General features: G+C 53.6%; 8 protein-coding genes across 8 annotated transcripts; 5 read left to right on the forward strand and 3 right to left on the reverse strand.

Annotated features, from left to right (window-relative positions):
• Positions 1 to 1,030: 1,030 nt before the first annotated feature.
• N7532_004536 (cyclic nucleotide-binding domain-containing protein) lies at positions 1,031 to 2,281 on the forward strand (the record flags this gene model as incomplete). The annotated part of the gene is made up of 1 exon (XM_056617030.1): positions 1,031 to 2,281. The coding sequence occupies one exon, from the start codon at positions 1,031 to 1,033 to the stop codon at positions 2,279 to 2,281; it is 1,251 nt and encodes a 416-aa protein (XP_056477387.1).
• Positions 2,282 to 2,881: 600 nt separating this feature from the next.
• Positions 2,882 to 3,733, reverse strand: N7532_004537 (uncharacterized protein; the record flags this gene model as incomplete). Its single annotated transcript, XM_056617031.1, has 2 exons — positions 2,882 to 3,171; positions 3,229 to 3,733. 2 exons carry the CDS (start codon positions 3,731 to 3,733, stop codon positions 2,882 to 2,884), a joined length of 795 nt encoding a protein of 264 aa, XP_056477388.1.
• A 798-nt stretch (positions 3,734 to 4,531) lies between these two features.
• N7532_004538 (forkhead domain protein) lies at positions 4,532 to 8,257 on the forward strand (the record flags this gene model as incomplete). Its single annotated transcript, XM_056617032.1, has 1 exon — positions 4,532 to 8,257. The coding sequence occupies one exon, from the start codon at positions 4,532 to 4,534 to the stop codon at positions 8,255 to 8,257; it is 3,726 nt and encodes a 1,241-aa protein (XP_056477389.1).
• Positions 8,258 to 11,018: 2,761 nt separating this feature from the next.
• Positions 11,019 to 12,434, forward strand: N7532_004539 (uncharacterized protein; the record flags this gene model as incomplete). The annotated part of the gene is made up of 1 exon (XM_056617033.1): positions 11,019 to 12,434. The coding sequence occupies one exon, from the start codon at positions 11,019 to 11,021 to the stop codon at positions 12,432 to 12,434; it is 1,416 nt and encodes a 471-aa protein (XP_056477390.1).
• Positions 12,435 to 14,392: 1,958 nt separating this feature from the next.
• On the reverse strand, positions 14,393 to 16,215 carry N7532_004540 (acid phosphatase DET1; the record flags this gene model as incomplete). The annotated part of the gene is made up of 2 exons (XM_056617034.1): positions 14,393 to 16,129; positions 16,201 to 16,215. 2 exons carry the CDS (start codon positions 16,213 to 16,215, stop codon positions 14,393 to 14,395), a joined length of 1,752 nt encoding a protein of 583 aa, XP_056477391.1.
• Positions 16,216 to 16,506: 291 nt separating this feature from the next.
• N7532_004541 (Dor1-like family protein) lies at positions 16,507 to 17,874 on the forward strand (the record flags this gene model as incomplete). The annotated part of the gene is made up of 1 exon (XM_056617035.1): positions 16,507 to 17,874. One exon carries the CDS (start codon positions 16,507 to 16,509, stop codon positions 17,872 to 17,874), a length of 1,368 nt encoding a protein of 455 aa, XP_056477392.1.
• Positions 17,875 to 18,157: 283 nt separating this feature from the next.
• Positions 18,158 to 19,438, forward strand: N7532_004542 (ELL-associated factor; the record flags this gene model as incomplete). The annotated part of the gene is made up of 1 exon (XM_056617036.1): positions 18,158 to 19,438. One exon carries the CDS (start codon positions 18,158 to 18,160, stop codon positions 19,436 to 19,438), a length of 1,281 nt encoding a protein of 426 aa, XP_056477393.1.
• Positions 19,439 to 21,074: 1,636 nt separating this feature from the next.
• N7532_004543 (uncharacterized protein) lies at positions 21,075 to 21,824 on the reverse strand (the record flags this gene model as incomplete). The annotated part of the gene is made up of 1 exon (XM_056617037.1): positions 21,075 to 21,824. The coding sequence occupies one exon, from the start codon at positions 21,822 to 21,824 to the stop codon at positions 21,075 to 21,077; it is 750 nt and encodes a 249-aa protein (XP_056477394.1).
• Between the last annotated feature and the right edge of the window lie 63 nt (positions 21,825 to 21,887).

Below are 21,887 nucleotides of genomic sequence, written 5' to 3' on the forward strand. Positions count from 1 at the left end.
GAGACGGCCTTGCGATGTACGACGAGGAAGGTACCAGGTACTGGACAAAGTCCTGCAGGATGGTTCTGTGCGACCACAACGCGAATTGCCCCAGCACCGATCGACACTACCCGCCTCTTCCGGGCCTGCAGCGAATGGTAGCCACCCCCATACCTTCTCCATAGTAGTACCGCGACTAGTATCGAAGGTTGAGTACCAGTATTGGGTTCAAGCGAATGGCCCTAGTGCATGTTCAGATCGATGATAGTCGTCGAATTGCGTGTCCTGGCATCAGCTGGCCTCGCCCCTCGTCCATGGCAGCTGCCAAAGGCTGCCAAAGTACGACGGAAACGGATGGATGACTTCAACAGTCCGACTTTGCCACAGTGGCGACCCAGGGTTCTAGAAGACGCCTGGAAGACGGCACAACGAAGCTTCGTGTGCCCTCTTGCCGTGCCCTGCGATTGGCACTGGAACTCGAGTGCGTGAGTGACGTCGATCATCCCTCGCCAGGATGATCGACGACGGAGCTCAGACCAGCCGCCTCCTCTCTGACTAAGAAGGTATACCCCTCCTCTTGAGGCCCAGCAACACTGGCACTACAGAACTAGCAGGGTTTCCCGTCTTGTGCAGACTAGTCCATTGGCCCCGTCGTGGAAATTGTTCTTTACGTCTTTTCCTCACTGGGTCTGCACTACTCTTGACTACGAGCAGCAGACTTGGTTCTACCGAGACCCCAACCCACTGCTGGCAGCTCAAAGACTGTTATCCCACACGTCTCCACACCCGAGCCCCTCCGTTCTACCTTCTGCTGGCCCCTGCTCTTTTTCCTTCCTGCTTCTCGACTTCGGTTGATCTTCTCCTAACCACCCGAGAAGATCCCAGTCCACTCCTCTTTTCCCCCTCCCACCCCCACCATTTCACTCATCTCGACGCTTCTCCTCCATCCTTCCACCAACATCACTCCTACCTCTTCTTCCTCTTCCTCTCCCGCTTAGCTTCATCGTCGCCGGAGCTGCGGCCTCGCCGGCCCCTACCATCCGACGCAGCCATGGCGCACAGCTCCAACTCCTTCCCGGGAACCAATCCCTTCCTCAACACCTCCACCAAAACCGACAAATCCCCCAGCATCCAGAAGATCTCGGAAGACGAAGAATTCGAGGTGACGTCACCTACAGATGTGACGTTCAAGCAGGCCAACGCCGGCGGCCCATCAGGCAATGTGCCGTTTGGAGGAAGTGCATTTGGCGAGCCGGATTCACAAGGCGGCGGTGCCGCCCCGGGGTCCTTGTTCTCGTCGAGTCCCTTTGATGAGTCCGGGTCGGGCGCGGGGTTGGGAGGAGACGAGCCGGGTGCCCTCCCGACGGGCTCTGCAAACCAGGGATTCCCAAACAACTATGCTTTGGGCCGTCGCACTTCTGTGTCTGCAGAGTCCTTGAATCCCACGTCGGCTGGCTCGGACAGCTGGACGCCTCCGCACCACCCCAAGACGGACGACCAGCTGGCCCGCCTCAAGACCGCTGTGAGCAGCAACTTCCTCTTCTCCCACCTCGATGACGAGCAATTCAAGACCGTCCTCGACGCCCTGGTCGAGAAGCCCATTCCCGCCAAGGATATCAAGGTCATCTCGCAGGGTGACGCCGGTGACTACTTTTATATCGTGGAGAAGGGCAACTTCGACATCTACATCCACTCTTCAGGCTCCGTGCAGCCCGGCCCCGATGGTTTGGGCAACAAGGTGGCCTCGACGGGACCGGGTGGCTCGTTCGGTGAGCTGGCTCTGATGTATAATGCTCCCCGTGCCGCGACCGTCATATCGACTGAGGCCAAGAGCACCCTGTGGGCTCTGGATCGCATTACCTTCCGCCGCATCCTGATGGACTCGGCGTTCCAGCGTCGCCGCATGTACGAGGCCTTTTTGGAGGAGGTCCCGCTACTGTCCTCGCTCAAGCCCTATGAGCGGTCCAAGATTGCCGACGCCTTGGATACGATCAAGTACCCCGCCAATTCGACCATCATCAAAGAAGGCGATCCGGGTGATGCCTTCTATCTCCTGGAGTCTGGCGAGGCGGAGGCCATTAAGGACGACGCCTCCGTCAAGAAGTATTCTCGTGGCGACTACTTTGGTGAGCTCGCCTTGTTGGATGACAAGCCGCGTGCGGCCAGCATTGTGACCAAGACCGATGTGAAGGTGGCGCGTCTGGGCCGCGACGGATTTAAGCGATTGCTTGGCCCGGTCGAGGAGATCATGAGACGGACCGAGTACCAAGTGGATTCTACCAAGTCTCCGACTTCCTCATGAATGTGATATGATACGATGATTTTTCGAATATGTGGAAGGGGGTGGGGGGTTGTTCCGCCCAAGAGAAGAATTTGAGCTGCAGTTGCAGTTGCAGTTACAGTCAGGCATGGCAGGCAGGCAGAACAATTGGAGTCTCCGTCATTTTCCCACTTGGGACCATCCCTCATCCGCTCTTCTCTCTCCTGCTAGTGAAATTTCTTTGTTTGTGCCTGCTCTCTCTCTCTCTCTCTCTCTCTCTCCCGCCATCCCTATCCACCACCCTTTTGACACTCATTATGACCTGTATCAATCCTGTCTCTTTTTTGTGCGGCGTGTTCCTCTGACAGGTACCTACTATCGTCCTTGTCACACTCTTGCTGGTTGCTTCGAGTACCTTATTCTCCATGCGCCTCGAGTGGGCCGAGCAAATTGACTAGAATTATGCTTTCATCTGCTATAAGTAGACCCTTGGAAGTGAAATGTAGTACTGTAGTTTCCTATTCCACACAACACTTGTGAACCACGTAGCAGCCCATCTGGGGTGTCCTCTAATCACATTATGTTTGATTCATTGAGTACTGAAGTATTATGAAGCGACTGAATTATATTTTATACGGGTCATCACCGCCCAACAACCAAGTCACTTCGCAACACCCACTTCTCCCCACTCGTCACCTCCATCCCTTCATGCAACATGCAGTGGTCTCCATGCCGATGCAACAACGCCAATCCAGTCTCTGGCGCCACTGAGATTGGTTCAGGATTCGGATTTTTCCGTGTAGGCTCGGGGTAGAAGACGGTCTCTCCGCCGGAGCAGGTGGTCAAATAGATCAGAAGCGTCCACGTCGTCCGTGCCGGCACGGATTTAGTAGATGAGGATGGAACGAACGTAAGGGAATTAGATTCGTCATCTGCATAGAGGCATAGCATTAGCATGGGTTTCATTCTTTTCTACGAGGGTGATTTACAGTGTTGTGCAAAGAATTGACCGGCCGAATATCGATAGATCCGAATATTGGGATTTAACCCCAGTGGCTCCCCGCCCCAGAGCTGTCGACATTTCTGTGCCAGCTCTTCCGCCGAAGGTCCCTCCCCCTCCTCATTATATTCATTATACGCATCTTCCTCGTCAAACCGGGTCGTCACCAGCTCCTTCAATGCCGTCCCGCTCCACACCATCTCCGCAAATCGTGCATCCTCCACCTGAAACCGATCATTTACGCGCACTGCCTCATCTTTCTTCGGTTTCCCCGGTGTGGTCGTGAGGGGAAGCGAGGCCAGGAAAGAGGCGTAGGTCTTGCAGAGGGAGGACGGCAGGAAGTTTCGGATCAGGCAGATCTGGTCCGCGACGAGCGGCGTGAGGGTGAGGTCGGCGGCGGGGAGGAGCGGGCGCAAAGGTGGCCAGTTGGGTACGGCTGGTTGAGGGGTGCGTGACGGTGGTGTCGATTTCTCGGGCTTTTTGCCTTTAGGCATGTTGGCTGCGTATGGACCACTGCAACGTGAGGTCTGTTGGGAGAGGGTGTTAATGGGAGTGCAGCATGGCAGCTGTGGAGAGGGTTGTGCGCCGATAAGATGCTGCCCGGTCCCTCGGTTCTGCACGTTTGGTCTCCAACTCCGCCTCCCCCACAGTATGACTTGCATATGTCAAGGGGAGGATGGAAGAAAGAGTTCAATTCGGCAGATCTGGAAGGTGAGTCTAATAAGATAAATTTGTTCTTGGTCTGATTGTTCGGATCTGGACATTGCCGCCTGAAAGTAAGTGTATACTTCCGTCAGGTACTGTTGGCTGCGGAGTCAACCGCCCAATGTTTACGATCCACCCCATTGTCACGCAGATAATTAGTACTTCGTACTTAAATTCGACATTCTTCCCCATCAATGTCACTCCCCAGCTGCGTGAGACTGTATTCAGCATTGTCACAACCCCTCTGTAGATCTCGAATCGGTGAGGAACCAGGCTGGTGGATCGGGAGGTTCGAGCGGGGCGGGAAAGAAAATTTGTCCCGGAGGATCGTCTCCAGGGAACGTTTACATCTGGCCCATCTTTTCCCTGCTCCTCTCGACATTGTTTTCATCTGACCTTGGCTTCGGGCCTCTTTTTCTTCGTCCATTCGATTTCTTCCTAGCGTTCAGGTTTCACTTATTCGGCCTGCTCTCGACATGCAATAAAAAATACGGCCGCCCGCAGCCACCAACCCGGCAAGGCTCACCGCCCGCCCCGAGAGAACTTCAACTGCAGCAAAAGCTTCTCTCCTCTCCTCCCCCAGAGCCATGTCGTCGCAGACCATGACGGCGCCAGCAGTGGGCCATCGACCGCCTGATTCAGGCCCCGATACGCCCATGCACGACTATGGCTACTCACAGAACTCCCCGTCGTCTCCTACCGCCTCAAGGAGCGCCTCCGCAACCCGCGACATGCATAATTCTGCCCCAGCCTCCAACTCCAAGGGCTTGCCCGCCACCCCAATCGGAATCAAGTCAGAGCCTTCCGACTCCCAGGACCCCAATGCTCCCGATCACCAGAAGGACCTCAACACCCAATCCGCCGCCGGCGCCCTGCTCGCCCAACTCCTCGGGAATCCTTCCGCGCCGAATTCTTCAGATGCGACTGGACAATTGCCCGGGCAACAATTAGAACACCAGGATGTTAAAATGGACGGCTCGAATGGCTTTTCGATGGTGGACCAGTCCGACCAAACCAACTTTGCGCTGGATGCCAGCCTACCGCAGGATTCAACCTCGGTATCAAGGGGGATGATGTCTGAGCCCAGTGATTCCAACGCCGGAAAATCCAACGCCGATATCTTGGCCGAGATCGATGCGACGACGCAACAGGGAGGAATCAGTGCGGCACACCGTCCATCCGGCGCAATGGATACTCTCTCCGATCCTATGAATCCCAAGTCGAACCTGGAACCGTCCCTACTCCCTCCCTTCGATTTCGCCGCAGCCCCCAAGAATGCGTTCGAAGCCCTCCAGCAGAACGAGCTGCTCACGGCTGCCTACCTCTCACAAGGAGCCGATCTTTCGGCCCTGGGATATCAGGATGGATCGGCCTCGATAGCCGGGTCAGAGCCTCGGATTCAAGCGTTTGCCAAACTCGAGTTTGACGATGGCCATTTCTACGTCAACACATACTCGTTCATTCTAGGGCGTGACGTCCGGGCCGCGCGCGCCGCCCACCAGCGAGAGATCCAGTTTCGGCAGGCCGTGCGGAGCTCTCGGGCAAAGAGTTCAAGTGGCGGCAATAATTCGCAGACGCCCAACCGCATGAAGCGGGAGGAAAGTGCCGCCATGATGGGCAGCGTGGTCAGCGACCGTGGTGGTATTATGGGATTTGATCCGGATGTACCCCCGCATCTACCAGCCAACCTTAACATCAGCAGGAGGTCATCAAAATCTTCCGTTGATGATTCTGCGGCACCTTTGAATGCCAACCCGGCGCAATTGCAAACTACCACTGTGACCGATTATAATGCTCTAGCCATGCAATCTCTTCAACCAGAAAACAACGGTGATGCGAAACCCGTCGATGCCCTGGCTCTGCTACCGTCTCCTGATTCCTGCCCTACAATCCCCATTCACCCTCCGTCGACGATCGACGGCACTGCCGCCGGTCACCGGGGAATTTCCCGTCGACATGTGCGTATTGCTTACAACTTTGACCGCAATCTTTTTGAGATGGAAGTCATGGGTCGCAATGGTGCTTTTATCGGCGCCGACTGGCTTTCTCCTGGGCAGGTTCGCCCGTTGCACAGCGGAGATTACATCCAGATCGGTGGAGTGCGCATTCGATTCCTGCTTCCCGATGTGCCCATCGGCGAAACTGGTGCAGATAGGATGGAAGAACAGCAGCAACTTCCAGAAGAGGAGGATGTCGATGCTACTGCCGACGTCGATCTTGACGCTGCTCACGACATCGATGCTGAGCACGAGATTGATGACATGGACAAGCCTATGAGCGACAGCCCGGACAGTAAGGAGCCTTCCAAGGCGACCAAGATTGTTCTCAAGAACAAAGATCAAGATCCGACAAAGCCTGTACCGTCAATCGAGTCCGGCGGGGACAAAGGTGAACAACCGGCCCGCCGTCGTGGGCCTGGGCGACCTCCTAAGGATGGTATCATGTCCAAACGCGAAAGAGCCGAACTGGCTCGAGAACAAAAGCTGGCTGCCAAGCGCGAAGCCAACGGCGGTGTTACTCCACCACCAGCAAATCGGCCTCCCAAGGCTGGCAAGACCACATCAACAGCGCCAACGACCAAGGAATCGGTTGGTGCCGAATCACCAACCTCCAGCAAACCTGCGGAAAAACGGAAGTATACCAAGAGGAAGAAGGGCGATGGTACTCCGATGGACTTCCCCTTGCCTTCCACGGAAGGTGGCCAGTTTTCTGCCGAGCAACCTCCAGAGGAATATGTCAAACCTCCACCGGTCAAGAAACGCAAGCCGTCTCGCTCACCCTCTCCCAACTACCCTCCGGAGTCTGCTTATTCGCCCGAGGATCTGGCCAAACCTCCTTACAACTATGCTGTTCTCATTTTCGATGCTCTCACCGAAGCTCGCACGCCGATGACGCTGAAGCAAATTTACCGTGCATTGAAGCTCAAATACCCCTACTTCCGCTTCAAGTGTGAGACCGAAGGATGGACATCCAGTGTACGACACAACCTCAATGGCAATGGGCATCTGTTCATGCATGCGGAACGAGATGGCAAGGGATGGTCATGGCAACTCCGACCTGGCGCATCTGTTGAGAAGGAGAAAAAGAGACGTCCTTCGCCTCCGCCGCCCCAGGCGCCCCCGGCACCTCCTCAACAGTACATGCCTCCCATGCCCCATTCGTATGCTCCTCCTTCCGGCGCTCCAGCACCGATGCCAAACCAGCATCAGCATCAACAGCAACAGCACTTCCAATTCCCTTCGATGCCGTCCAATTTCTCTGCGCCATCATCTACTTCTCAACACTCCAGTCCCTATCCTCTTCCTTCTACGGCAGCTCCTCCTGCCTCAACCCCTGCTGCTGCTGCTGCTCCTCCTCCCCCTGCTGCTGCTGCTGCTGCTGCTGCTGCTCCTACGGCGCCGATGCCTGCGTCGGCACCGGCTCCTACCCCGGCTTCTGCATCGGCAGCCCCGGCCCCAGCTCCAGTTCAAGCATCTGCACCGGCTCCAGCTCCTGCCCCGGCTTCAGTTCCAGCCTCGGCGCCTCCGCCAGTTTCTGCTCCTGCACCAGCGCCTGCTTCGGCTCCTACAGCTGCGCCTACGCCTACGCCGGCCCCTGTGCCTGCTCCAGCCTCTTTCCCAATTCCAAGCACTATTCGAAACAATCTTCCTGCAGCTTTTGCTCAGACGATTCCCTCTACCTACACCTCACCTTACGCCTCCAACCCTCCACCGCAGGCGGCACCAGCACGGCCCTCACAGACACCACAGCCTAGTCAGGGACCGCCGCCGCAGCATCATCAGCCGCCACTTCAGCAGCAGCATCAATCTCCATACGCACCTACCAAACCTCCTCCTTCTCAACCACCACCCATCAACTCCCACCAAGGATACCCCCCTCCACCAGGACCATCGTACCAACCCCAGCATCAACATCAGCAACCGCAGCCACATCCGCCGCAGACTCATCATGTGGCCCCTCAGCACCACCAGGCACAGCAGCCGCGCCCACCACCGCCCGGACCTCAGGGCCATCCGCAGCACCCGCAGCAGCATCAACAGCAGCCGCTTCCTGCACAGCCGAACCCCGCGCCACCCGGGCCCCCGGAATCATCCTCCTTCAATGAACGCGCGAACAAAGCCATCGATGATTTCGAGGCGGTGCTCATGGAGGATTACGAGGACAAGAACTATATTCGGGAAGTTCTCCGAAGCGCACGCGCTCGGGTTCTAGGCAATGCCACCGAGAGTTCCTTCCGCGGCGGCGAACCCCCGGACGAAGGGGTCATCATGGATGTTCTGCGCAACCTGGTTGGAAGCCTCAATGACGAGTAAGAAAACAAATTAAAATCAAGAACAAGGAACCGGGCCAGTGCCCGCTTTTCTTTCGTCACGAACTCACGACTTCCTTTTGCTTTTTTACCATCTTGGGAAATCGGGTCCGGAGTTTTCTCGCTGCACTTTGGTTGCAGCCTTCATCTTCTTTGCTGCCGGCTCGGGGCGTTGACGATGTGTTCGGTCGGGAGGGGATGTCCTTCTCTCCTGACGACTTATCGAGTATACGAGTCTATGTCATTTGTTTGCGCTTCTGGGTTCTTCTTGAATCTTGTGATATCCCTCTTGTTCTGGCAGGCGAGCCGCCTGGACTGTTTTTATTGTTGAATTTCTGTCTTTGTCGACATGCCTCGTTACAGGCATCAAAAATAAAAAGCTAGCATTATAGAAATATCAAACCACTTTTTAAAAATCGAATCCCAACCAGCTATGAACCTAAATAGTATTGTATTAGCACTCAAGAAGTTACCGTGACAGTATTGCTCCAACGCTAGATTCTACGGCATTTTCGGAGTGTGGTGTATATCGATCGCATTGATGTACTGTACAGCCGTATGCATGTAGACGCATTTATTCAAAGTTTTTCAGGCCAGGTCGAATACACAGCTGCAGGCGTCCCTGAGATTCCGGACCAATGTATATTTCTAATCCATTCTCGCACGTAGCCAATAATGCACCGACCAAAACCCCACGGCGACAATGTTTTGCCATCTCGGCCCAAAGAAGAGGGGTGCACCCGGAATCTTCCTAGACGGCGGGGTTCAGGAGGTGAGCAGTGCCTAGCGCCAGTGCCCGACGCACGAGGGGGGTTGGGCCGAGCGTAGCCGGTGAGAACGGTCCACCAGAGTGGATGGACTGGACTAGAAACAAACTACCTAGGTACACTAGTGTAGTCACTGGGACGGGGTGAGTTTATTGTGTTGCCCTGGGCGTCACCGTGGTGATACCCTGGGGGGTTTCCAGCTGTTTTGGCAGGGCTGTTCTACAGTGTATAGTTCAAGTGTTTGGTGTCATGTGTCTGCCCAGTCAAGATAGACCAGGACGGGATGGCGACTGTTCAGTAGAACATGCAGAATATTGCTGTGCCGCCAGCGGGTCGACCTTGGGTATGTTTTCCGTAACCTACTGTATGTGAGTACGCATAAGAGTATGGCGAACGTATGTGACTGTTCGCCCCCTGTCCGAGTCTGTCGGAAGCCTGGAAGTGCTTCGACACCCGCCAAAAATAATGCCTCAAGGCCCTCCAGGCTCCGCCGCGACCCAATGAGCAGGCCCGCTGACGCCCCCCGGTATCAGTTCGACACACCGGTGTTGCCTTCCATCGTCTCCTCCTGTCACCATGCCGCATGACGCTATGCACACCGCAGGGATCACTGGGTTTTACTGGTTTCCCTGGCCCTTACCCCCGGTGACTCAGAGGGGCCATGACAAGTCATCGGTGCCCTTGCTTTGTTGTACGGGGTGATGACGGGCGTGTGATCGTAGCCGCAATGGCTACCACCAGATGGTTTTGTTTCGTGCGAGAGCCAGTATTGTCCTCGGGAGTCGAGGGATCCAACACCTTGCTGGGGGTACAGTGGTCACCTCATCACTCCGCAACGGCAGGAATGTCACTGCAACGCTCAGGCCTGGGCTGCCGCGAAAAAAAAGGACAGGCTCCACCGCCCCGTCACGGCCATCCTGATTAGTCAGGCCCGCACAAGTCCGTGTCTGCCTTTTTTTAGATTTTTCCTTTTTTTCCTTTGTAGTTGGGGGCGTTGCATCTGCCAGAAACAATGACTCGACTAGCCACTCTCAGAGGATTTCACAGGTCAATGAATTCCTTTTTCCTATTCACTTGGTCTTTGAGCATTTACGCAATGACATAGTCCTAGAAATGGAGCTTGTAGTTTGGTACCCTAGGGTTTGGTACAATAATGCTCCGTTCCATATTTTACTAGTACAGCACTTAAAAGTGAATGTTTCGGGTTGAGGTAACGCGGTGACTGCCGTGACAATACGTGCCAGCCCGAACAGGGTGGCAGCAGTGGCAGTGGCGGCGCGGCCAAACCCTGGGACCATTTTGCCTGAGTCTCGACCCGTCACGTATCGTCACCGGCGCCCTTCACACACAACGCCTCCCTATTCCTACTCTTCCCTCCCTCACCTCCCCCTATTCACTTCCTCCCTCCTCCCCCCCAACCCTCTCCGCTTCCAACGAGCTTTTCACTAAGTGTCGTTGCTGACCTCTTTCCTGAGGTCTGCCTCTACGCGAGGGAAACTCCTTTTGTGTCTTTTCTTCGTCTCGGGACCGCCCACTCCAACGCGTGTGTCTCTGGATTCAAAAAATAATCTCGCAGGGATACACCTACAACTCCCCCGTGATTCTGTGATCCGATTGAGTCTCTCGACTGGTTTTATGAAACTCGCCTTTGTGGGATCTCGCTCGCCGGTCATCTCGAAAGGTCTCGGTCGCAATTCACGACCACTCCTTCACTCTCGTTTGTTCTTCGGTCCATTCGATTGAAGAATTCACCAAATGTCATTCAACTAGAGTCGCTCTCTACAAAGACATCGGAGCGACGCGCGCGCTCACCGAGCAGCGCCTCTCTCCACACCCGGGTTCGAGACGCAGCGGCGTTGTAGACGGTTCGTGCCTATCCTTTCGTTCCTAACGTCTTGTCGTCGATTGCACCGGCGCTGACTGTAGGTTCATCCAGAGCATTCGATTCGTCTGCATCACCCCCGTCTTGACCGGTTACTCCCTTCCCTCCTCTTCGCTATGCCGTCTTTCTACAACGCAGGCCACGGCCTGCCCACCCCTCCTCACGTCAACAGCGGTGGTCGCCTCGATGAGCCCCAGTTCTATCCGGTCGGCCACGCTGCTTTTCCGCCTCGCTACCATCAGAGCGGCAACGAGTTCATCGAGCAGTACACGCAGTCTCTCTGCTACGCCAAGCCAAACGCGATGAACCTGCACCCTTCCTCGGCGCACCCCATGCACCCCCGGGATATGCACGCTTTGGGCCAGCAGCCGATGTACGGTCCGATGGCAACCGCCTTGCCTCCGATCCGCTCCAATGTCCAGCTGCCTCCCATGGATAGCGCGATTCCCCAGCAATACCGTCGCCAGGATATCGCTCCGATGCAGCAACCACAGGAACAACCCCGCAAGGAGGAGAAAGCCACTGGAGGCGTCGCCGCTCACCTCGATTACGAGATGGACCGCATGTCCGACTTCGTGGCGGAAATGACACAGGGAATGTATGAATTGTACAACACCAAGATCCACCTTTTAGATATTGACTTCGCGCGAAGCGTCTCCCCAGGATCATCCGTCCCCCCACAGTTTCGGAAATACGTCTATCAGATCCTGTCTTCGACTCGCCTTCCCAGCTCAACCATTCTTCTGGGTCTCTTTTATCTGGCCAGCCGGATGCGCCTTCTTTCTGAGCAGCGCGTTTTCCCATCTGGAAGCGGCCAGACCTACCGCATGCTGACCGTTGCTCTGCTCCTGGGCAGCAAGTTCCTGGACGACAACACGTTCCAGAACAAGTCGTGGGCGGAGGTCAGCAATATTCCAGTGGCTGAACTGAACAAGTTGGAGCTTGAGTGGCTTTTCGCCTTCGAGTGGAAGATCCACGATCGCATCTACGATCAGCAGGATGGCTTCGCCTCGTGGCGTCGACACTGGGACACCTGGCGCGCCAAGGCTAGCCTTCGTGCTCACGAATCTCGTCAATCCCTGGCGCCTCTGGATACCAACGTTGCCCGCCAACAGTCTATCTCCAAGCCTCTCATGTCCCCCGAGGGCCCCATCCCGCCACAGTACCAGCGCAGCGCGCACATCGAGAATTCGTGGCTCAACCCGGCCGCGTCTGAGTACTCACCTCCTTCGGCTCCGCACAGTGGACCGAATACCCCAGACTACTACTCGGTTGGCCCTTGGGCCTACTCGAACCCGCCTCCGCCCTACTCGCGGGCTTGGATCCCTCCTCCGCCTCAGTACATGCCCCAATCGGCACCCCGGTCGCAACCCCCGTCCTACCACCACACTCCGGCTTACGGCCTGCCTTTCGCGCAGAGTCTCTGGACCGGCCACGGTTCGTCGTGCGGCTGCATGTACTGCGCCAAGCATCTTGAACATTACATGTGCAACAGCGCTTTCCCGGCGCTGCAGCCCATTGTCGCAGGCTAGACGGCCTCCGGCTTCCACCATGCTCTACTGATAATTTTATGATTACGATGCAAACCGACGACACCAACGGCGTCTCCGGTCTCCATCGTTTCTGGTTTATTTTTATTTTACCACTTCTTTTTCGCGGCTTTAGAATTTCTTCGACGTTTCGGTGATATTGCATGGAATTCTTTTCTTCGATGATACCGTTGTCTTTTCTCTGCTCTGTCCCTGATTTCTTTCGACGTTTTTACGCCCTCTTCAGTTTTCCGGTTCGCTGGCCCAAATCTCATCTGATATTCACAATTGAGCGATCGGCATTGCGCATCAACCCTCGAAAAGTACTTTTTTGTTCTGCGATTTGCTGGTTCGTGTCGGCTAAGCGAAAAACTCCAAAAAAAAGCAAAAAAAGAGAGGAAAAAACGCTCCCGCGGCAACATTGGCACGCCCTGGCCTATCCGCGATCTCGATGTTGTGTTTCTTTGCGCGAACGTGTCACACCAATTGGAGCTTCGTTGGATCATTTTTCTCACCTGCCGACCCTCCGTGGTCGGGGGCCAGGGCCGCAGTCACGACGATCACGAATACCTTCAAAATCTGACCATGTTTATTATCACCCATGATCTTCGTCTCATATCTTTCTTCGGTTTATTTTCTTCATTTACCCTTACCTCCTGGGCATTTCATCAGGAGGTGATGTCCTATAGATGGCCTTTTTTTTTTTTTTTTTTTTTTTCCAATCTTCACCTTCCTCTCTGCCTGGATTCTTTTCTCTTCCTGTCGGTACATTATTATATCTTCAATCTTCAATTCCCCCACGCTACAATCCTTACGGCGTTAATCCTTTCGTCTCGCCTTGCCATCGCTTTTTCCAATAGGCGATCCCAAACCAACTCGAATTCGACTCGATCCGTTCCAATTTTCGCAATTCGTACCATCTTCCGTCTTCCTGATATCCACTGACTTACGACCGGTCGATAAATCTCTCCAGCCATATGAGCGAGTGCATTACTCGACCCACCTTCTTTCTGAACGCCCGTCTGACAACGGAAATGTTATGCTAGTACCCAGTACTCGGTATCAGCGGCCTCCATCACGCTCCATCTTCCACGCTCCCTCTCCCTGACCACCAGTTTCACTGGCACCATTCTCCGTTCCCATTCTGGGATTGAACCCGTTCCCGCGACACGGCTTGCAAGTCGGCCCCTCGGCTGAACTGGCCTGCCGACTCCAGGATTGGGTTTGTATGTAGTGTATTGATGCTTCGTCTTTGTTCTGCGTTCCAATTCTCTTTGTTCCCGCCTGCCGAGCTGGTCTGTTCTTACTGGATGCCCTTGGCTTGGGTCTTTGTGTTTTGATGCGGTGAAGATGATTCGTTTCCAATAAGCCAATGTGACAAACTATTGTCTTAGTCACATAATGTCCTTCGTCGTAAATTTCTTTGTAGTCGATGTAGATGTACTAGCCTTCGCACTGCCAGGGTGAGGTCACTTCAATGTTGTCGTTTTGATCGATTAGCTGGTCGCCCCTCCGGTCATCTCTGGTTGATAGGCACGCAGTCATAGCCAACTCCTTTCAGGGTGTTTCAGAACCGATACTACTGGCACTGGATTATATGAAAACAGACAAATATGGAAAACTAAAATGATGTTGCCTTAAGTAAATCACTCATAATATTCAATTTAATTTTTTTGATATAAATAAGCCAGTTTCTGTTTTGAAAATCATTATTATCTTGGATAATTGGAACTGTTTTCGATTTAGGATTAGAATAAAAAAATTATTTGCTTTTTAGTTGCATTCGTAGCGTCATAATTTTGATCAGTACCCTAAACTTGGTTGATATCTTTCCCATAACATGCCATGCCATGCAAACCATAAAACCAAAACCTTGAACCATTCAAGCTGAATCTATTTAACCAGTCTGTTTCCGAATTTTGAAAGTAAAAAAAATTCGAGGACTCAGGTGAAAAACCAGTCTAGTACACGCTTCCCCGTATACTCTGATCCTCTATCTGCTGTGCCTCTAACGAGAGCTTTTCGTTCTGTTCGTTGTGCTGCTTGTATGCATCCTGTTGTATCTCATTTTCTAGCGATGGCTCCGATTGCGAGTTTGTGGACATGTCATCACCGTCGCCGAGGATATTGGCCATTCGATATTGTGGCTGGGAGGCCGTTGATGAGGTTTGTCGGCGGTGCGTGTGATGGACATGTATATGAGAATGCGGATGTGAATGCGGATGATGATGGTGATGATGATGGTGTACATGCGGACGGGATTTTCTTGTATCTTCTGTTGGATTGGCGCTGAGTTCATCATCCCCGTCATCGGAGAGGTCTTGGGATGTTTGTGCTGCTGACCGAGGGTTCAAATGGGAATGTGCCGGTCTATGAATAGCTCCCCGTGGGGCGTGATGCTCAGTATCGGAGCCTTCATCATCCGATGGGGCGAGGCTGTTCGCGCCGCTCATGGAGCCGCCTCCATCACGCCCGCCGAGGTGGAGAAGGGCCAGCTTCAGACAGGCTGTCGACGATGATGTAGCGGGTGGGTGGAGGAGATAGTCTTCACTGTCACGATTGAAGCCGTAAAGAGTTGGCCTCGTTGGCCGAGAAGAGCCATTGGCCTTGGTTTCGGTGTTGGGGTGGCGAGGTTTGTTATTATCGGCGGTTTCGTCTTCACCAGGCTGACCGGGGTTGGAAGTATCGTGGTGAGACCCATTATTTTGAGGGAAAGTGAAAGAGCTATCGAAGCTTTTGTTCTGTTTCGCCGGTGATGTGAGCGAGCCTGATGAGGGCTGGTCAGTCTTGTCAGTGTTGCGAGAATTGTCCTCCACTTGTCTGTTTTGGCCAACACTGGTTTCATTGCGGATGGAGCTCAATAGCTGTGCTCGTAGGGATTGTTTAGCCCCAGAAGACAGTCCATGAGTACATCCATCTGGACAGCCGCCCCATTTTCTTCGAATAGGAACATGATCGGTGGGCGTGATAGCAGTAGGGTCGAGTCCCTTTGCTTCTCGCTCCTGGTATTTCTCTTGATCTCTTTCTTTCTTCAAGTCGGACCAGGTACGCAGTTTGTTCTGCAGAGTATACTTGTTGTTGTCTGGGTTGTGGGTCATGATCACGAACTCGCAGTGGTTGATATTGCGCAGGTCCTCGAAGTACTCCACGCTCCAGTGATACCACTTCATTAGAAAGACGCGGGTCATGAGACCATGGGTGACCAAGACGCAAACATTGGCAAAGTCCTCCTCGCCAAACAGTCGCCACAGGGATTCATTGAACCCACTCACTCGGTCATACGCATCTGCAGCGGACTCGCCATTCGGAATACGGTAGAAGAAGTGGCCGTAGTCTGCACGCTCCATCCACATACGTTCCATTTCCGTCGAGCATGGTTGGAAGTTCCCAAAATCTTGTTCTCGCAGCCGGGGCTCCTCGTAGACCTTGATAGTGTGTCGGGGAAATGGAGACGGGGAGGGCGTGTCTGCGGTCAAGGATTCCAGAATACCTTCGGTAGTCTCTCTGGTTCGGCGGTATGGAGATGTAAAGAAGTGAAGGGTATCATCGGGACGTAGGAGATCACGCAGCCGCCGGCCTGCTTCCTGTGCCTGGCGGTGCCCCTCGGGAGTGAGTTTGACTCGGTGGTCGGGAGTTGTCTGATGGATATCACGGTTTTTGTTTCCCTCGGACTGCGCATGGCGAACGAGGATAATCATCTGAGAATCGATAAGACGTCAGTATCACAGTCGACAAAGCTCTCGTCAGCAGAATCATCCCATATACTTACTCGGGGTTTCCCCATGGCTGCAAGAGTATGTGGAACTGCACGATGCGGGGGGGGGCAGAAAAGACAGATGAGGAGATGGAGAAAATTCGACGCGAGTGAACCTGAAATCAAACACAGCGTCCCCAGCTCGACCGTTCACCTTTACCGCAGAGGCGTTGTAAAGTTGACCAGCGCCAACGAGGAGAGAAAGTCGACGCCGCGCAGACCCGCACGGGCCACCACCGGCAACCATCCACAGCGCGGCGTTTGCGCGGCGTTTACGCAACGTCACTCCTGCTCGCGTTCTCGTCTGCGCTGCGCTGCATCATGGCCGACTCTCTGCTCGAGCTGCTGGCGCCGCACTTGGATGCTCCGAGTCAGAATGCCACTACCGACCAGTACTTGACTCGCCTGTCCACACTCTCCCTCGACGCTCTCCAGTCCACCGAACCGCAGTCCCTCGCTCAATCCTCACACTCGACCCTCCTATCCCTCCAGGCCCTGTCCAACCGCTCCCACCGAACATTTATCACCTCGGCTGATCACCTGTCTACTCTGCGTACAAATATTCCCCAACTGACAAGCGAGGCGCAACAACTCCGCGATGCCCTGCCGAAACTCGACGAGGAAACCGTGGGCTTCTCCACCAAGTATAGCAAGATTACAGACAATGCCGCCCTAGAGCGGCGGAAGAAGGCTATGCAGCTGGCGCGCAATGTCGACCGTCTTTCTGATATCCTAGAGCTACCGACCTTGCTCTCTACTGCAGTGTCTGCCGCGTCTGCCAACTCAGGTGCCGGGGCCGCTTCGACCACTTATTCCTCCGCTCTCGATTTGCATGCACATATCAAGCGACTTCAGACATTATACCCAGACTCGCCACTGATTCAGGATGTGGCATCCCAGGCAGAAGACGCAATGAAGGAAATGACAACCAATCTGATTGCAGGACTTCGAGCTCAAAACCTGCGGCTGGCAGCTGGTATGCGGACCGTGGGTTGGCTGCGACGAGTAGCACCAGATCTCGAGGCTCTCCAAAATGACGCTTCATCAGCAAACGGGGAAGGAGCGCTGGGCGCAGTCTTCTTGATCTGCCGCCTGGCGCACCTGGTTACGACACTGGAGGCGTTAGAGCCACTTCGCGAACTAGCCGACCAGGAGACGCAGCGGAGGACTCGAGTCAAGGATACATCGGAGGCCTGGTCGGATGGCCAGCAGACCGACCGGTATTTGAAACGATACATTGAGATCTTCCGTGAGCAAAGCTTCGCTATTGTCTCTCTATACAAGAACATATTTGACTCGGAACAATACGAGTCTGAAACGGCCGTGTCTGGCTTACGAGGCGCCAGCAAGGTGGAAAAATCCAAAACCCCGTCTGCGCGAACAAATGATCCCTTGCAAAGACTTCCATCCGCCCTCGCCACATTCCCGATGCATCTCGTGCAACTACTCACCAACACCATACGAACATATCTCCCCAATGTGCGGGATCGTAGCTCGCGAGAGAGCCTGCTGACCCAACTGCTGTACTGTGCGGCGAGTCTGGGTCGCCTGGGGGGCGATTTCGGAATGATCTTAACGGAGCTTTGCGGCGAGGAAGAGATGAGCTACGAGTGGGAAGATGTAATGCGGAAGCATCGGGCGCTGGTCGGTCGACTGGAACAGTTGACCAGCCGGGTGCCAGTACATTGATAGAGTGCCTGGACGTATACTAGGAGCATAAAGAAATCAATAATAATGCCGTCTATGTATAGCCTGATTGTATAGAACGGGGCCACTCGGGCCCGCCAAGCCAACAAAGACTAAACTCAGGCGGGTCTCCGCCTTTCCCCGTGTTTGGTGTCACTCTTCCCTTCTGCTGCTTCTTCCTCTTCCACTTTCTCTTCCTCCGACCTACTATCGACCTGGCCTGGTCAATCGTGAATGTCGTCCCATTACTTCTTCCCTTGATTGCACCCCTCCGAACCGCAGAGTCATGGCTGCACCCACGATTTCCACCATGATCGACCCAACCAAGCAGGCTGAGTACCCCATTGTCTTGGGGGAACGACTGGCAAAGGAAGAAGCCACCGGCCGATTGATCAACGTCAACTATAATTACAAAACCAAGTCCAGCACACCGACCCAACGCTCGACCATCACCCGTTCCTCCCTGTCGCGCGATCTCTATGACCTTTCCGTCACCGATAAGCCCCCGGGCGCCGATCACAACCTGACGTATGCCTACCAAGGCAGCGAGGACCCGGTCGACGAGCGCAGCCTCGTGCTCGTCTTCGACCCCGATCGGAAGGTCTTTGTCCTGGAGTCGGTCGCGACCAAGTTGAACTTCAACCTCCGATCACGGCCGGGCAAGTCGGAGAAAGAGGTTCGCCACGAGAACCTGGAGCTGCTGCCAGTCTACCACGAGGACGATCATACATCTTCGGACGATCGCAACGCTACCAATACAAGTGAAGATGAAGGCCCGGCCGATGAGAGCAACCCTTATGATTTCCGCCATTTCCTTCAAAAGGGTGTGGAGAACCAGCCGACCTTTACTTCTGGCGCCACCACGCCGGAGCCGGTCAGCACCAGCAAAGCGACAACACCAGTCATCCACGCCTCGAAGCCGGCCCCGGCCCCGGGCCCGGTCCCGAAACCGATGCCTCGCCCGAAAAAGCAATCTAATCCACTGCGAGCACCCAAGCGCCCAGCGAAGCCTCAGGCTTCCTCGAAACCGCCTCGGTCAACGCCAGAGCCGCCCGCAGCGCCGACTCCGCGTGTGGACCCACCCGAAGACGACGTCCGGTCCTCACTCTCAGATGCGGGCACCGGCTCCGCATCACAGCAGACAGTTCAATCTCCGAATTCCAACATCATTGTCGATGGTGATCTGATCATCGATATGGGCTCACCGCCCCCGACCCGAGCATTCAAGGTCAACCCGGCCTACTTCTCTTCCAACAATACCCCCGATGATCGCGATGATGACGAAGAAGAAGAAGAGGAGGAGGAGGAGATGGATAGTTTCCGCCTTCCTTCTCCTGCTAAGGATACCAAGCCGCCACCAGCAGAGAATGCTGCCGAGTCTGCTGGTGGCCAAGTGGGCATGGGTGAGGATGATGATTACGACCCTCTCGCAGCAGAGATGGAAGCGGCATTTGAAGAAAGTGCTCGCGAGGAACAAGTCGAACCACGACAATATACACAGACTTCGACCTCGGCACGGTACAATGTACCGAGCGATGATGAAAGCGAAGTTAGTGAAGAGGAGTAAGCTCTCTTTGGATTTATTTCTAATTGTTTCATTTGCATGGCATCAGCATGGCGTTGGGTGTTGGGGCCAAATATACCAATTCGGATATGACAAAAAGAGCACCAAGTGGCCTCAAGTAGTTAGCAGCGGGTTTATTTCACAATTGTTGCTCTGTGATGGGTAAGATTCCGAGGCTGTCAGGCGGGGCAGCGGCTGCTCAAACAGTGGTGTGGTGGAGAGGTAGTGCGGGCGCGTAATTTCTTGGAAGGAGACGGCTCTATTTTTGGGCCAGTCGCCATACGTATCTGTAGAGCGATGACAGTCCGTCATATAGTTTTCGAGACGCTGCTCGGTCGGCGACAAAGCCTGCTCCATCATAATGTGTTCCAATTCCACCCTGCTTACCCCAAATGTTCAGTTGTGAATTGCCTCCGCGTATTCGCCCTCTTAATGAATGCGCCCCTCGATTGGCCACAAGTTCTCTTAGCCTCAACCGCCCTCGCATTACTCAATGGCGATATGCCTCTTTACTTGAGAGACCGTCAGGCGCGAACAGTAGTGATTCCACGCCCGCTACTGGACGTATAAAGGCCTAGAAAATAATGTAGAAATATGTGCTATCTCGAAACATTGTGTGTTTTTTCAGTGTCTATACTGCTGAATACGCCGATGTGCTAAAGCAAGCTATTTACCTGAAATACCCATATAGTCTTTTCAAAAGTACCAACACATATTCATTCAGATGATAACGCCACGTATTAGCTGGACCGGATTGGGTGAGCACCTCGTTTGGTCTTGTTCAGACGCTCCATTCTAAAGTTTCTAATTTAATCTGGCCTTTATTGCCCTGACACATTACAGCAGCTCATAATCCCTGCAACTACGTACTCTCTTTCACGACACTTCCCAAGGATAAATTCAGCCTTTATTCTGCCCTCATGTCCGCCTTCACGCCCATCGAAAGATTCCATATTCTACGCGGTTTGTAGAGATCGTGTTGACAAGCCTGCTATATATTGCTCTTGGTAACTCTGGACTAAATGCGGAGCTTGCGCGTATTCCGCTAACATACCAGCCGTATAGGGGCCAAGTGCATCCAAGAGTGATAGAATACAAAGGCGCTGATCACGAAAAATTCACGACACTCGAGGCTGCCTGCAATGAATGTTGAAAATGAGGGATCGAAGATTTCAATCTACCCCTCAAATATCCTGCCAAAGGAAAATCCATGTCGATGCATAAAGGCAGATACTATGCTGTTGCTGGTGGCAAAGTCACTGATATTTTCACTGATTGGGAGGAAGCCTCACTTCCTTATAATGCGAACAAAACATGTGATTGAGAAATAGGAGTGCGAGGGAAGCAAGATCAAAGAAGAGCATTAGATATGAAGCTTTCTCTGTTGAATCGTGCAAGTGCCCTCGGTTTTGGCACCGTCCTCTTTTTTTGATAAACATCCTTCCCCATTCTGTCTCCATCGTTTGCAATTTCCCATATGCTCTAACTAAAATAGAAATCTAGCGCTGAGCTGCGAACCCCTTCCCCGAATTGTCGCTATTGCTCCTTTATGTGTCCTATCTGGTTGAACTATCAATGATTGAAGGGATGGATTTTTACTCATAATATCCTCCCAACTCCTGCCAAATGCTTGGAGAAATTAGGCATAAGACAAGGATAGACAGTAACTCCATCCTCTGATTTCGTCCAGCCGCTTCTTCAAGGTGGTGCTTGGGTACAAAGGCGTAGCAAGGATATCAGCTATGTATTTCTCTTCTGAGAAATAAGGTGCTCCAAGGTAGTACGGACTGCAGTCAGATTTGAACCTTGGTTTGACAGACTTGAGGTTCTTCATGAGATCTTGCATGAAGATCTGCGCATTGTTCTCCAAGTATGAATATGCTTCAAATATCATTTTTAAATGAACTTTGCGGTCATTTGATACTTGCTTTAGTAATTCCCAAAAGTCAAGAAAATCGTTGACAGGCCGAAGCACATCTCCAACAAGGGGAGGAAAGGCCGAAGGAGTGGGGTTTAAGGTCGGATTCTCAAGTTCGCCAACACCGCTCCGGGATCGTCTCTCTTGGAGCGACTCCACTGAGCTAGGTGCTTGAGTGGTGCTAGGCAAATCATCATATCTTGGACGAACGATTATCGTAGCGACATGCTCCCTGTAGTATGCATCATAGAGTGCAACCAAACTGGGATTGTCGATAACGCTCATAGCGTCTCTGTTCAATCCCCCCAGTAGGAAGATCTTATACTGATTTGAATCTTCACTGAGCTCGAGGGTTCGCGGGATATTTTGAATAGTGGGTCCCTCATACTGCATTTGAGAGTATTCTTTCCCCTCGGAGTGATAGCTGAAGCTCGTCGTCTCCTCGTAGAGAAAGAATGTCGAAGGTGCCATTTTGGTATCGTACTGATGAAAAGATGTAGGTGTAGGTGATAGTTGATGAAGAAGATGAACACT

Source organism: Penicillium argentinense, assembly GCF_028826775.1.
Source record: "Penicillium argentinense strain IBT 30761 chromosome Unknown utg000004l_segment0_segment0, whole genome shotgun sequence".
Classification (NCBI taxonomy): Eukaryota; Fungi; Ascomycota; class Eurotiomycetes; order Eurotiales; family Aspergillaceae; genus Penicillium; species Penicillium argentinense.